The following is a 16,553-nucleotide window of genomic DNA, read 5'->3' on the forward strand; positions in this document are numbered from 1 at the left end:
TTTAATTTTTTTTGGGGGGGAGGGGGGGAGGGGGGTCGATGGTAGGGATGAAAAGTTGATCTTTTGAAGTTGAAAATATATTTTCAAAACAAACTTAATTTTTTGGGGGAGGTAAAAAGTTCTCCTTCATACCAAATACATCCTAAAACATGCTTAATTCACTTTTAGGCAATGCCAATTTGCTTATTTTACACTATTATTTATTATCCAATATAAAAGTAAACGATATATATATATATATATATATTTTACACATATTACTAATATTTTGTCCATATTTTTATGGGTATCAACCCATATTTAACCTACGTAAAAAGTCACTCACTCAACATATTAAATATGGGCGTTGGACGAGTTATCAAAATATGAGCTCTTTTTACCGATACTAATGGGGATAAAAGAGTACAAAATGGGCCCACAAATCTAAGTATCAAAAATTGAATGGAGCCTTACACAACTATTGTTGTTTGTGCCTCTACTATCTTGAAAATTTTCATGTGTTTACTTGTTTAATTTTGTATAAAATTAATTGCTTATTTATACACATTAAAAATTAAATGACATAAATATTAAATAAGGTTAAATTAAAGGATATATTCATTTTTATAACTTTTCTATTTGTGGTCATTTTCTTGGCCACATATGAAATTACTGTAGTCATTTCGCATGTGTCTAAAATAACATATTGATAGAGACTTCTAACTCTTGAGTGATTATTTCTTCTATGCTTGACAAGAATTTTAGTAGGTTTGAGAAAAAACTTATTAATCTTGTATGGTTGAAAAATTATCCCTCATAATTTTATAGGTTTGCCAACTATTTAGAATTTGTCTAAATTTATTGTATTAAGATTACAGAGTTGTAAACGTTATACATGTTGATCAATATAATTTTTAGAACGGAAAAGAGCCTAAAATACCCTTGAAATATTGAAAATGGTATAAAATTACCCTCCATTCACCTATTGACTCCAAAATTCACTTTTCATCCACCTATTGGCTCCAAAATACCCTTGTCATCCACCTTTTGGTTCAAAATTAACCACTTTTTTTTATTGTTTTAAAATTAAACTCTCTAAATATTTTTTAAAATACTTGGCGTTCAACTATTGATTATAATTATAATTTATTAATATAATTTATAAACCAATCCACTATCCACTCATTACTAACTAAAGCTCACTCAATTAATGATCCAATTATAATATCAAAATCGTCATTAACACTACTAAAACACGATGAAATTATAGATTCCTGAAAATGACATCCAAAATTATTCAAGTCCGAATCGAAACCCCAATTAAATTTAGGTTGAGCCGCTTATTTAGGAGGACACTTTCTTTCAAAATTGAATTAGAAATTTATGATTAAAGGTAAATAAGTAATACATCCCGAATTAATTCATGCACTTTTTTTAAATATAATTTTATAAATATTTATGATTTGTTTTAAAACCTTTAATATATTATTTTGAAAAAAAGTTACCTATGAAGTAACATCACATATTGAGAAAAAAGATGATAAAGAAAAGAAATTATGAATTAAAGCTCTATATTTTATATTTTTCAATTATATTGTGATAATGAGTGTTTTTTGTTTTATATTGAGCATGATACTTGTTCTATTTTAAAATGATTGAATTGTTAGATTTTATTTTTAAAAATACAAAATAAATAAATTATTTAAAATTTAAAAAAGTTACGAAAAGATTTTTCAATTGTTGCTCATTATTTACATCTTACTCTTATCAAGAAGTCGATCAAAGGAATTTTCGAATAAAATAGGACATGCTATTTGTTCGTGTCAATTATTAATACTGAGAAATATTTTATTTATGACACAAATTCATGCTGAATTTTAAAACTATCAATTAGTGTTTAAAAAAGTAATAAAAATGAGCAGTTTTAAGTGGTTATAAAATTATATTTTCATCAAATTTAACTATGCAGACAATCTCAATTAGTACTAACTTAAAATGTAAATTCCAATTCAACAAATACATATATTATATACATACAAATTCTAAATGTGAAAATTGACAATATGTAATTTAAATTTTAAATAAAGTGTCTTACACTATATTCTAATTCTAATTTTAAAATTAAATTATTTTAATTTTATGTTTTGTTAACACATGGAATATATATATATATATATATATATATATATTTATTTATTTATTATTTGTTTTATTATTATAGACTAGAGAATTGCAATAATAATCTATTAGCTTACTTAAATTCAAGTGAGGTGTGAAAACTTAGGAGAAGAAATAGTTAAACTTGTTGGCTCCAAATTTGGGAGATTTTATTTAATGAAAACCTCATATTTTATCATTGTTTTTTTTATTCAGATGAAATCTTAATAAATATTGAGTAATAATATAAGATTAATTCAAATTCATATGTAGTTAATATCAATAATTAAAATTAAATATATCATATTGAAAACAAAAATATAATGTGTTCAAATCATGATATAAATTAAGGTAAAATACTACTTGAATAAATTAATAAAAAGTATTATTGTAAACAAATGATAACAAGAAGGAAATAGGGAATGTGCGCACATTTATGATTTTGATTAATTTGAAAAATAAATAAATAACATAACTTTGAAAAGGGAAAAAAGTCTGATATACCCCTCAAATTTGTCATTTAGAGTTGATATATCCTTATTATGAAAGTGACTCATATATACCCTACTTATAAACAAATGACTTACATATACCATTTTTCTCTAACGGAAATGAAAAAATAATAATTTTAATCTAAATTTTTATTATTTTTTCTAAAAAATATAATCCCATATGAGTAAATTTAATCCTCGTCAAACATATTTTTTTGACTTTTTTTTTCCGTTTCAATGACTAATTTAAAATTATTATTTTGATAATCAAATTTATTTATGTTTCATTAGTATTCTTGTAAAACTTATCGTAGATGACCAAATTTTTTTCTTCGAATACAAAAATCAAATTAGAATATAGACAAAAAAATAGTTTAAATTTTTCTCTCTTTAAACTAAGGAATGAAAAAATAAAAATAAGAATAAGAATAAGAAACTCAAATAATTATAATAAAAGAAGTGAGAAAATAATTTATGTATGAAAAAAATTAAAATATACTTTGAACTTTGATAGAAGAATCATATATACCCCTAAATAATTTTTTTTAAAAAATGAAAAGTAATAAATATAAATTTAAAACTAATTTTTAACTTCCGTTAAAATGAAGGTTATATGTGAGCCATTTTGTAATGCTAGGGGTTTATGTGAGCCATTTGTATTGCAGTAAGGGCATATATGAGGCACTTTCATAACGAGGAGTATATCAGCTCCAAATGACAAAGTTGAGGGATATATCATACCCTTTTCCCTTTTAAAGTATTAATACAGGTTTAGATAATAAATTAAGTTTATATTGATTTATAAATGACGAAATTATTAAGTTTATATTGATTTATAAATGACGAAATTATTTGTCCCTGATAATTGAATTTGTTCGAGTGAGTCATTTAACACGTGTCTAAAAAACCTATTGATAGGGATTTAAAACTCATGAGTGGTTATTTCTCGTATGGTTGGCAAGATTTTTAGTAGGTTTGAGAAAAACTCATTAATCTTGTATGGTTGGAAAATTATCCTTCTATTATGAAGTTTGTAACTTCATAGGTTTGCCAACTATTTAGAATTTATCTAAATTTATTGTATTAATTTTATAGAGTTGTAAACGTTAAACATGTTGACAAATATAACTTTTAAATTTAGACGGCTCAATAATTTTTATTTTTATTTTGTAGTTGTATTGAAATATTTATTAGTTATTACATATATGTATATAGTAATAAGTTTGAACTAAAAAGAAACCCTAAATTCTAGTTCAGTTTCTACACATACACATTCGTTTAGTCTTTTGTAAACGACATGAAGTGATATTATTATTGATTTATTTAAATAATAAATAATAATATCAATTCAAATTATTCATGTGTGATATAGATTACATATGAATGTGTGGCTTTAAATTTTCATTCGGTGGGTCCAACTAAAGCAGAGACGTAAAATATCTTGTTGAGTTGTCAAAAATTGAAGTACATGATCATATTCATATCTCTTTCACCTAAAACCTTTCAAGTTGACGTATGATGTGTTCGGTAAGAAGGAAAATGTCTTTTATGAAAAATATTTTCTAAGAAATACTTTTTAGAAAAATAAGTAAATTTTGGAAAAGATATTACTTTTAAAAATATTTATGTATAATCTAGACAAGGTGAGAATAAATATGAGTGATGGGGATGAGGGCAATAAATAAAGAGGTGAAAGATGTGATATGATGGAGAATGAGAAGAAAACAATTACTTATATAAAATACCACTTGTAAAATCAATTTATTTTTTAATTTTTTTAACCAACCGATGTATTAAAAAAAAATTTGAAAGATATTTTCCTCAATACACCCTTAGCCTATGGTCGATCTAGAATTTGTGTTGAGGGGGTTTGAAGTATAAAGAAGTAAACACGTAAAAATTACAAGATGAAAAATTGAGCGAGATAAGAGAAAAATATTAATTTTAATTCGTTAAATTTAACATATATGTCGTGTTGTGTTTAGGTTCTTTCTACTCTTACTCTGCTCTGTCGAGCTTTTAAAATTTCTAGTGTTTTTTCCTTCTATTTTGCAATATTCTATTTTTTTATTCCAAATTTTGAATTAGTGCACATTCAATCACTTGTTACTTTAAAAACCATCAAGATTCTTTAGAAAAGTGTAAAAATCGAGTTACTAATATTGTATTGCATATTCAGAAGATAAATAAATGAAATCATCGATTTTTTAGTCCATATAATTTAATTTATTAGGTTAATCATTTGTAAAAAATAAAAATTATGAACCTATCATACAAGTTTAGCTTAGTCTTAATATTTTTATAATCGACTTAAAAATAGTAAGAAAGAGATACAACAAAACTAAGAGAATAAATTCAATTAAATAGATTTTAGTAAGAGAATATTCACAACTTTTAATTTTTTTCATTCGATTAATCTAAAGTTTCTTTATTTTATATACTAATAGTTTCTAATTCAATTTTAAATTTAATAATAATTCATCATTTTTTCAAAGAGTCTCTTTAAGTTAATACATAAGAAGAGAGTTACATAGAAACAAAATGAGCAATATAAATAAGAAGAATAAAAGACAAATATGTAAAAATTGTGACTAATAATTTTTTTAAAAAAGAAATAACATAAAAAGAAAAATGATACAAATTTAGATTGAATAAAATAATATTGAGACATTTTATTGGATATTCTAAGTTCAATGTCTGAGCCCATCTCAACCTTTTCAAAGCAAAAACAAAAAAAATCAAAAAAAGTTTACATTTATCGAGAATTAAACTTTAGACATTCAAATCAATAATGAATGCCCTCTCCTCTTTAGTTGTTGAGAGTCTTATTTTACTATATATACACTTAAAATCAGAAAAATACTTTATATATATAGTATAATTCGACAAGAAAGTTCGGGTGAACCCTAAAACTCCACGGAGGCCCCCTGCCCTTAAGCCAATATTTTGAAATAATAGTATTCCCTCTATGTCATCTCATGCCAAGGTGAAGCTGTTTTCTCCTTCATTTTAATATTTTTAGCTTATAAGAGTATTTTGGATTATTAGTTATGTTGGCTTGCGGTGTATTTCTTATAATTTTAAATTATTAATTTTACTTTAAAAACTTTTAGCCAATTTCACCAAAATTCATAATCAAAATGAAGTGTTTTGACCAGTCCGGAGCATAAAGGGTATAAAATGTTAACAAAAATTCTAAAATGGTATATGAAATTTTATATTAATCAAAACGGTAAAATCACTTGAATAGCAGCGATGTTCTCCGTCGAAAAAAGCAAACGCTGCTACAGCAGCGATTTCGCAAAATGTGATTTTTTTAAAAAAAAAAATCGCTGCCTTAAATGATTTTTTTTAATATAACACTCCACGTAGAGCGATTTTTTTGAAAAAATTCAGTTAAATCGCTGCTCAAGCAACAATTTCCTTTAATTTTTTTTAATTAAATTGCATCTTGTAAAATGCAGCGTTTTAATTTAATTAAAAAAATAAAAAAAAAAGGTATAGATAATCGCTGCTTGAGCAGCGATTTAACTGAATTTCAAAAAAATAAAAATAAAAAAAATAAATTGCTCCAGGTGGAGCGTTTTATTTTTTTTAAAAAAATTCATTCAAAAATCGCTATCTTGGCAACGATTTAATTTTAAAAAATTTTAAAAAAAGTTCCAACAAAATCGCTGCCTAAGCAGCGATTTTTTAAGTTTTTTTTTAAAATATAATCACATTTTGCAAAATCGCTGCTGTAGCAGCGATTTTGCTTTTTCCGGCGGAAAAAATCGCTACTTTTTCAGCGATTTTACCGTTTTGGTTAATATAACATTTCATATACCCTTTTGAAATTTTTATTAACATTTTATATCTTTTAAGTTCCGGAGTCGTGTTTTGACCTTTTGTACTTCAATTCCTTTACGTAAATTGAAATAAAAAAGAATATGTCTTCTATAAATTGTATTTATTTATATCTGTTTTAACTCAAATATAAATAAAGAATTTGAAGTTGAAGGACTAGTTTGAGGGGTATTTCAAGTGATACAATTGTTTCCATTCACAAAAATACGAAGTCCTTCAAATTTTAAATTCTCATTATTTTTTTCAACTTCAATTAGATAATTACCCGAAAGAATTTTATATATATATATATCTTTCACTCCTCTCATGTGTATGTGGTAGATTTGTATGGCCGATATAGATATATTTGTCAACGTGTTTAACCTTAATTAGTACAATATTTGTACCTTTGATTTCTAGTTTGATAATTATCCACATGTTTTATACTACTTTCAATATAAGAACTTTTTATTCTACAGGATCACTTATATATATATATATGTATATTATATATATATATATATATATATAAAGTTTTAATGAGTTTTCAATTTTAATAAATAAACTCCTCTTAAATATCGTTCTAATGAAAGTTTCTTCCAAACAACATTTATAATAAGTTCATTATTTATTGACTAATTCATATATATTATTTGAGTAATATCTATGCAATTTTTTACAATGTTTATATCATGTCATTTAAAAGATAAGGACAGATGCCGGTAAGCATTAAATAAGTGGTAATAACTACATTATAAATAGGCCCATCCTATTAGCACAACTTGAACCCACAAATTAAGCTTGAAAAAAAGTAAACCTTAGAACAAACAAGCAATGGCTTCTTCTTCTGCTAATAAGTGTCGCCCCTTGGCTAATTTTCACCCAACTGTTTGGGGATATCATTTCCTTTCTTATACTCATGTCAGTCTTTTTTTTTTTATTTTCCATGTTAAATGTTTTAAGACGTAACATAATATTTGATTAATTAACATATGATGAGTATTTTTTGCATGCAGGAAATTACTAACCAAGAAAAAGTTGAAGTTGATGAGTACAAAGAGACAATCAGGAAAATGCTGGTGGAAGCTCCTGAAGGTAGTGAACAAAAACTTGTGCTGATAGACGCGATGCAACGATTGGGAGTGGCATATCATTTCCATAATGAAATTGAAACATCCATTCAAAACATTTTTGATGCGTCCAAACAGAATGATAATGACAACAACCTTTACTTTGTTTCTCTTCGTTTTCGACTTGTGAGGCAACAAGGCCATTACATGTCTTCAGGTAAATCTACTCTATTACTTTTCTTTATTGATTATCAAGGTTAATTTTTTTTTACTAACAATGAACATTCATGTTTAATTAACCAGATGTGTTCAAGCAATTCACCAACCAAGATGGGAAATTCAAGGAAAGGCTTACTAATGATGTCCAAGGATTATTGAGTTTGTATGAAGCATCACATCTGAGAGTGCGCGATGAGGAGATTCTTGAAGAAGCTCTTACCTTTACCACCACTCATCTCGAGTCTATTGTCTCCAACTTGAGCAATAATAATAACTCTCTTAAGGTTGAAGTTAGTGAAGCCTTAAGTCAGCCTATTCGCATGACTTTACCAAGGGTGGGAGCAAGGAAATACATATCCATTTACGAAAACAATGATGCACACAATCATTTGCTTTTGAAATTTGCTAAATTGGATTTTAACATGCTGCAAAAGTTTCACCAAGGAGAGCTTAGTGATCTTACAAGGTAGAGTGTTGTTTGATCTATATATCTTCTTAATTAATTACATGGAATGTTAATTTGGAATAAAAATGATGTATGTATGTAGGTGGTGGAAAGATTTGGATTTTGCAAATAAAATTCCATATGCAAGAGACAGATTGGTTGAGTGTTACTTTTGGATATTAGGAGTGTATTTTGAGCCAAAGTATAGTCGTGCGAGAAAAATGATGACAAAAGTACTCAAGATGACCTCCATTATTGATGACACTTTTGATGCTTATGCTAACTTTGACGAACTTGTGACTTTCAATGATGCAATCCAGAGGTAAAACATCAAAATTTCACAATTGTAGAATAATCTTTTAAGTTGACAATCCCTCCTCATTAATGAATATGAGAAAGCAAATATATTTTCCTATTGTTATATGAAATATATATATATATATATATATACACACAAGGTGTAAGAGTTAATTAGCTTGTGGTTTTGATGATATATATTAGGTGGGATGCTAATGCAATCGATTCAATACCGCCATATATGAGACCCATTTATCAAGCTCTTCTAGACATTTACAGTGAAATGGAACAAGTGTTGTCCAATGAAGGTAAACTGGACCGTGTATACTATGCAAAATATGAGGTAAATAATGTTAAGTAAATTTTGATAATTCCGTTAGTTGGCTATCTATATTTTCACCTTATCTTATTCATTAGTGAGAATTTAATTTCGATTTCCATGTTATCATTAATTCCAGAAACGAAAAAAGATACTAGTTGTCTATCTAAAATTACCTCTTATATTCTTTTTAGATGAAAAAGTTGGTGAGAGCCTATTTTAAGGAAGCCCAATGGTTGAACGATGATAATCATATTCCAAAATATGAGGAACACATGGAGAATGCAATCGTAAGTCTTGGCTATATGATGGGAGCAACAAATTGCTTGGTTGGTATGGAGGAATTTATATCTAAAGAGACTTTTGAATGGTTGATGAATGAGCCTGTGATTGTTCGAGCTTCCTCTTTGATTGGCAGAGCAATGGACGATATTGTTGGACATGAAGTAAGTACAATAATAAATCTGTATGTAATGATTACTGAGATCTGAAATAGTAATTTTTAAGATTCAATATTTCATTAAATCTAAATAAATGAAGCTTAATAGTGACTTGACTTATCAAAAACTCTCTCATGTTTCACTATCGATTTAATTACTTCAAATTCTTAAAAGTTAGCTAAGAAGCCTACAATAGGATACCAAAAAATGTTTAAAATGTGTCATCTTATATACGGATGATATTGAAATCGATTAATTTCATGTAGGTTGAACAAGAAAGAGGACATGTAGCTTCAGTTATTGAATGTTACACGAAAGATTATGGAGCTTCAAAGCAAGAGGCTTACGTTAAGTTCCAGAAAGAGGTCACCAATGCATGGAAGGACATAAACAAAGAATTCTTCCGTCCAACTGAAGTACCAATGTTTGTCCTTGAAAGAGTTTTAAATTTCACACGTGTGATAGACACATTATATAAAGAGGAAGATGGATATACAAACGCCAGAGGCAAACTTAAAAACATGATTAACTCGATACTGATTGAATCTGTCAAAATATAAATAAAATGATGAAATTGCACCTTCATCATTCAAATATTCAGAGCAAAATAAGGCACATACAATAAATTGAAGATCTTTAATATGCTTTTCATAATATATGAGCTGTTAATTCCTGGGGAATGTTTGAAATAAACAATAGTTGCTTTAAATTTACTTAAGCAAAAGTGTGGTTGGTTTGTCTTTTTCCTGTCATGTTCATTTTCAAAAAATATACAACACTTGAGTTGTATTAAATCCTGTTTTATTTCATTTCCAGCTTGTTGGATGATTGTTAATTATCATCACTTTATAATGTATTGTATTTGTATTGTATTGTTATCCTAATAAAATTTGAATAAATTGTATTTTTAATTGTTATGATTATATAGCTTTAATTGGATTCATGTATTGTACTGTAATAATAATTATTATGTTTACTTAAATCCCCATCATTATTGTAAATATCAGATTCATTCATAGAAATTAGGATATAATAAAACTAAACGACAATTACAAAAAAAGTCAAGAAAATTAGAAACTAGATGTATTGAAATATAGATATGATGAGGTGTAGTATTGTGATTGGTTAGTTCAAATGTTAGTTAGAGTCACATGTTTATGATTGGTCAATTCAAATGTTAGTTAGAGTCACATGCTTTCCATTTTTCTGTTAGGATTTTGTTATGCTATCAAAGTTAGTTGAAGAGTTAGTTGGCAACAAACTAACAGCAATTGTAATTCTCTATATATAGATGATGAAGAAAAGATATACAATGAATGATCAATAAGAAAAAGAGTAATATAGATTGCTTCCAGATTCTTCATACAATCTCTGTCTCTGCGTTTCTTCTTTCTTCTTCTGTTTCTGCTTGTGTGAATTCACAAACTCAATATGGTATCAGAGCAGTGATCAAGGGATTTCTGAAGGTTTGAATCTGTAATTTCTGCAATTGTTGAAGCTGCAACAATGGTGGAATAACAGAGTACAGAGGTAGAAGATAATCCCCAGTCGAATCACAACCATCCACTTCATCTTCAAGCATCAGACATACCTGGTGTTGCCTTGATTCCTATGAAGCTCACAGGACCAGAGAATTATGGTGTATGGAGCAGATCTATGCGATTAGCATTACTAGTAAAAAACAAACTTGGATTTGTTGATGGCACATGCGTTAAGAGCTCGTACAAGGGAGATCTGGCAGTTAGATGGGAAAGATGTGATGCAGTTGTGTTATCCTGGATAAGTGCAGCAGTTGCACCAGAGTTAATGACTAGCATAGTATATGCTTCTAGTTCGAAGAAGATCTGGAATGACTTCAGGGAAAGGTTTGATAAATCCAATTTGACAAGGATTTTTCACCTATGGAAAGAGATTAGTGTATTGTCACAAGGAACTGATTCTGTAACAGCTTATTATTCCAAAATGAGAGATCTATGGGATGAGATGGATGTAATGGTGCCTTCTCCGTCTTGTGATTGTGTTGAATCAAGCTCACATGCTGAACATGTCAAACAGCAAAGGTTATTGTAATTTTTGATAGGTTTGAATGAGAGTTATGCTCAAGTGAGGAGTTCTATTTTGTTAAGTCCATCTGTTCCAAGTGTAAACCAAGCCTATGCAATGGCTATACAAGAAGAAAGTCAAAGGAAGCTAGGACAAACAGAAGGAGGTAAAGAACCTCTCACAATGATGGCAAGAAGAAGTACTCAACCACAACAACATAATTTCAATAATCAGATGAACAATAATCAGATGAACAACAGCTTGACAACTAAGAAGACTCAGGGTCAGAATTCACAAGGTAGAAGGATGGGACTAGTGTGTGATCATTGTGGTTACAAAGGTCATACCAGAGAAAGTTGTTATAGAATTGTAGGATTTCCAGCAGACTTTAAGAGTAAGAGAAAGGGATCTGGATCTGTGAATGAAGCATATGCAAATAACTTCACTTCTGAGTCATCTGGAACTGGATCAACATCAAACTTCTATTTTCCAGGAGGCTATTTCACAAAGGAACAATATGAGCAAGTTACTAAGATATTGTCTCCTTCTTCACCTACAGGAACCTGCAGGGCTGAGGCTAATGCTGCAGGTATGAATCCTTTAACTGTTAATGATAGTGGAAATGCAGTGAGATGGATTATTGATTCAGGAGCAACACATCACATAACATGATGTGAAAGTATATTGAGTGAATGTAGAAAATTATCTGAATCCAATTGTACTAAAGTCCAAGTGCCAACAGGAAATAAAATTCATGTGAAACATATAGGAGATGCAGTGATTTTAGGGAACTGCAAGTTAAGAAATGTTTTACATGTACCAGATTTTAGGTTCAACTTGCTGTCAGTTTCTAAACTAACGAAGGATCTAAAGTGTAGTGTGTCTTTCTATCCTGATTTATGTGTAATGCAGGCTCTCTTTACTGGAGAGGTGATTGGGATTGGTAAGGAGAATGATGGCTTGTATATTCTCAGACAAGAAGTAATACCTACTGTTGGAGCAGCACTCAAAAGCAAGAACTCAGAAGAACATAAACTTTGGCACTTTAGATTAGGACATCCTTCTTTGAAAGTATTGCAACATTTACATATGTTGAAAAATAAACTGGTTGAGACTGTACATGAAGATTGTTTGATTTGTCCTTTGGCAAAACAGTGTAGACTCAAATTCCCTTCTAGTGTTACTCATACTAATAAGATGTTTCAGTTGGTACATCTAGATGTTTGGGGACCTCATAAAGATCCAACTTATGATAGAAAACAATATTTTCTGACTATAGTTGATGACTTTAGCAGATTTACATGGGTTTCTTTACTGCAAACTAAGAAGGATGAAGTAGTTGTTTTGAGAAGTTTTATAGCAATGGTTTGTAATCAGTTTGATTGTGCAATAAAGGTGTTGAGATCTGAAAATGGAACTGAGTTCTTTAACAGTCAAATAAATGAATTGTTATCCTCTTTTGGTATTATACATCAAAGTAGTTGTGCATATACTCCACAACAAAATGGTATTGTTGAAAGGAAACATAGGCATATACTTGATACAAGTAGAGCTTAAAAATGCAGTCTCATGTTCCTAGTAGATTCTGGGGTGAATGTGTACAAACTGCAGTCTACTTAATTAACAGGTTACCTACTGGTGTGTTAAATGGACAATCTCCTTATGAAAGGTTGTTTGGAAAGGCTCCAAAACTAGAACATATAAGAGTATTTGGATGTTTGTGTTTTGCTACTACCTTACCAAGAGGTGGAAAGTTTGAAGCCAGAGCTAAGAAAGCTGTTTTAATGGGGTTTTCTTCCACACAGAAAGGATATAAGCTATATGATCTTGAGGCAAAAATTATGTTCATTAGCAGGGATGTTGTATTCAGAGAGACAGTGTTTCCTTTTAAGCTCATGCAATCTGCTGATACAGGTCCTTGTCCTTTGCTATCACCTTTTCTTGATAATGTAGATGATGTTAGTAATGATGTAAACATGGACCAAGTTCTTCCATCATGTTCCTCTCATGAAGAATCATGTCACACTCATATTGAAAAGATTTTTAATACCACTGATGGTCTGCAGGAAAGTTCTCATAATGAACCTCCAATTAATGTTGGATCCAGAAAGACTACCAGACAAAGCAAGTCTCCTGTGTGGATCAAAGATTATGTTGTGCCTCATAAATCCAGTCCTCATTCAATCACTAATCATGTCTGTTACGATAATGTCTCCTCAGGATATCAGTCTTATTTGCAAGCTTTTTCAGCAGTTGTAGAACCTCAATCTTTTCATGAAGCATCACAAGATAAGAAGTGGATTGATGCTATGAAACAAGAGATTAAGGCTTTAGAAGATAATAACACATGGACAATTGTAGACTTACCTCCAGGTGAGAAAGCAATTGGATCACAATTGGTATACAAGATAAAGTATCAGTCAAATGGTGATGTGGATAGATACAAAGCTCGACTAGTTGCCAAAGGTTATACTCAAAGAGAAGGACTTGACTATCATGACACTTTCTCTCCAGTTGCAAAGATGGTTACCATTAGAACTGTTCTTAGCCTGGCAGCTTCTTATGGTTGGTGATTTATCTCAAATGGATGTTAACAATGCCTTCTTGCAAGGTGATTTAATTGAAGACATATATATGGCACTTCCTCTAGGCTTCCTAGGACAGGGGGAATCTAAGGTCTGCAAGATGAGGAAGTCACTTTATGGTCTTAAGCAGGCTTCTAGACAATGGAATATTAAATTCACTGAAGCATTGTTGGAAGCAGGATACACTCAAAGTGTTCATGATCACTCTCTTTTTATTAGAAAGGAAGGAACTGAAATGGTTGTGATCTTAGTATATGTTGATGATCTTTTGATAACTGGAAATAGCTCCAGAATGGTTCAAGAAGCCAAAGACACATTACACAAAAATTTTAAAATGAAAGACTTGGGAAGCCTTAGATATTTTTTGGGGATTGAAATCTTGAAGTCCAAAGAAGGGTTGTTATTGAATCAAAGAAAGTATGCTTTACACCTAATCTCAGAGACTGGACTGAGTGGAGAAAAGACTGTAAGCACTCCTTTAGAGTTCAATCAGAAATTGACTAGTGTAGAGTTTGATCAACACACTGGTGGATCTGATGATGCAGAGCTAGAAGATATTACAGCATACCAAAGATTGATTGGTAAATTGCTGTATTTGACAATTACCAGACCTGACATTTGTTTCAGTGTTCAAGTTCTGAGTCAATTCATGCAACACCCTAAAGTTTCACATTGGGAGGCAGCATTAAGGGTATAGGATATATTAAAAAATCCCCACGACTTGGAGTAATGCTTAGAAGAGATACTGGTGTTACAAAACTCACAGGGTACTGTGACTCAGATTGGGCATCATGTCCAAACACAAGAAGATCAATAACTGGATACATGGTAAAACTTGGAGATTCTCTTATTTCGTGGAAATCAAAGAAGCAGCAGACAGTAAGTAGGAGTTCAGCTGAGGCAGAGTATAGAAGTCTGGCAGCCCTTGTTGCTGAACTGATCTGGTTAGCTGGTTTACTTAATGAATTACATTTTCCAGGTGCCACTCCAATTTCAGTGTTCACAGACAGCAAATCAGCCATTCAAATAGCTGAAAATCCAGTGTTTTATGAGCGTACGAAACACATCGATATTGACTGTCATTTCATTCGAGAAAAGGTGAAGTCAGGGTTCATTGATATTCAACATTTGTCCACTACCATGCAGCCTGCTGATATCTTGACAAAAGGGCTAGGGGCCTCAACATCATCTCCTCATGACCAAACTTGGTGTGCTAGATGTCTTTCACCCTTCAGTTTGAGGGGGTGTATTGAAATATAGATATGATGAGGTGTAGTATTGTGATTGGTTAGTTCAAATGTTAGTTAGAGTCACATGTTTATGATTGGTCAATTCAAATGTTAGTTAGAGTCACATGCTTTCCATTTTTCTGTTAGGATTTTGTTATGCTATCAAAGTTAGTTGAAGAGTTAGTTGGCAACAAACTAACAGCAATTGTAATCCTCTATATATAGATGATGAAGAAAAGATATACAATGAATGATCAATAAAAAAAGAGTAATATAGATTGCTTCCAGATTCTTCATACAATCTCTGTCTCTGCGTTTCTTCTTTCTTCTTCTGTTTCTGCTTGTGTGAATTCACAAACTCAATAAGATGCATCCATGCTTCAGGTATTCAGAGTTGAAGGAATAAAAAAGTCTTATAAATAAATGGCTAATAAAACAAGTGACATCATTATATAAAAAATTTGACCATATAACTAAAACTCATTTTTAAAAATGTGTACACTACATTTTGCTTTTGAAATTTGCAAAATTGAATTTTAACATGCTGCAAAAATTGCACCAAAGAGAGCTAAGTGAGCTTACAGGATAGTAAATTTTTAATTTATTTTTAATAATATTTTCAACTTTAATTTCATAAATACGACTAAAGTAGAGACTCAAATGTCCTGTAGAGTTGTCAAAAATTGAAGCACATGTATGGTCATATTCATTTCTCTCTCATTTTGAACCTTTCAAGCTAACATATGATGGGTTAGATAAGAAAAAAATGTCTTTTATAAAAAATGTTTTCTAAGAAATACTTTTTAGAAAAATAGGTGAATTTTGATTATATTGTTGTATTTATTGGATTAATAAAAAAATATTATTTTTAAAAATATTTGTGTTGGTGAGAATATATATGAGTGATGGAGATAAGGGCTATCAAGATAGAGGTGAAAGATGTAATGTAATGGATGATGAAAAGAAAACAATTGCTTATATAAAATATCACTTGTAAAACTAATTTATTTTTTCATTTTTTTAATCAACTGACGTATAGAAATTTAAAAAAAATACTTTTTGGAAGATATTTTTCTCAACACACCCTTAGTCAGTTGCGGATTAAAGATTTTTATCGAGGGGGTTTGAAGTATAAAAAAGTAAATATGTAAAAATTATAAGATGAAAAATTGAGCGAGATAGGAGGAAAATATTAATTTTAATTCATTAAATTTAACATATATTGTCATGCTGTATTTAGGCTCTTCCTACTTTTACTCTGCTCCATCGAGCTTTTAAAATTTCAAATGTTTTTTTCCTTCTATTTGTTTTATTTCAAAATTTAAATTAGTGCACATTTAATCACTTGTTACTCTAAAAATCATCATGACTCTTTAGAATAGTGCAAAAATTAAGTTACTAATATTATAGTGCATATTCAGAAGATAAATAAATGAAATCGTTATTTTTTTAAT

At 29.6% G+C, this 16,553-nt stretch overlaps 2 protein-coding genes across 2 annotated transcripts; both read left to right on the forward strand.

The window, feature by feature from the left end:
- The first annotated feature begins 7,237 nt into the window (after positions 1-7,237).
- Positions 7,238-10,153, forward strand: LOC107021846 ((E,E)-germacrene B synthase). The gene is made up of 7 exons (XM_015222564.2): positions 7,238-7,373; positions 7,469-7,739; positions 7,826-8,207; positions 8,290-8,508; positions 8,688-8,826; positions 8,997-9,248; positions 9,509-10,153. The coding sequence occupies exons 1-7, from the start codon at positions 7,287-7,289 to the stop codon at positions 9,800-9,802; spliced, it is 1,644 nt and encodes a 547-aa protein (XP_015078050.1). The 5' UTR covers positions 7,238-7,286; the 3' UTR covers positions 9,803-10,153.
- A 405-nt stretch (positions 10,154-10,558) lies between these two features.
- LOC107022383 lies at positions 10,559-11,312 on the forward strand. Its single transcript, XM_015223010.1, has 2 exons — positions 10,559-10,708; positions 10,764-11,312. Exons 1-2 carry the CDS (start codon positions 10,559-10,561, stop codon positions 11,310-11,312), a joined length of 699 nt encoding a protein of 232 aa, XP_015078496.1.
- Positions 11,313-16,553: the final 5,241 nt, after the last annotated feature.

This window comes from Solanum pennellii, chromosome 6, assembly GCF_001406875.1.
Source record: "Solanum pennellii chromosome 6, SPENNV200".
Lineage (NCBI taxonomy): Eukaryota > Viridiplantae > Streptophyta > Magnoliopsida > Solanales > Solanaceae > Solanum > Solanum pennellii.

What these genes read in the sequence shown, in the direction of transcription:
- LOC107021846 (XM_015222564.2), top strand. Translation starts at nt 7,287, where the DNA reads ATGGCTTCTTCTTCTGCTAATAAGTGTCGCCCCTTGGCTAATTTTCAC. An exon ending in ATTTCCTTTCTTATACTCAT is followed by an intron (nt 7,374 to 7,468) that starts GTCAGTCTTTTT and finishes TTTTGCATGCAG; the next exon opens with GAAATTACTAACCAAGAAAA. An exon ending in TTCAATGATGCAATCCAGAG is followed by an intron (nt 8,509 to 8,687) that starts GTAAAACATCAA and finishes GATATATATTAG; the next exon opens with GTGGGATGCTAATGCAATCG.
- LOC107022383 (XM_015223010.1), top strand. Translation starts at nt 10,559, where the DNA reads ATGATCAATAAGAAAAAGAGTAATATAGATTGCTTCCAGATTCTTCAT. An exon ending in TGATCAAGGGATTTCTGAAG is followed by an intron (nt 10,709 to 10,763) that starts GTTTGAATCTGT and finishes GTGGAATAACAG; the next exon opens with AGTACAGAGGTAGAAGATAA.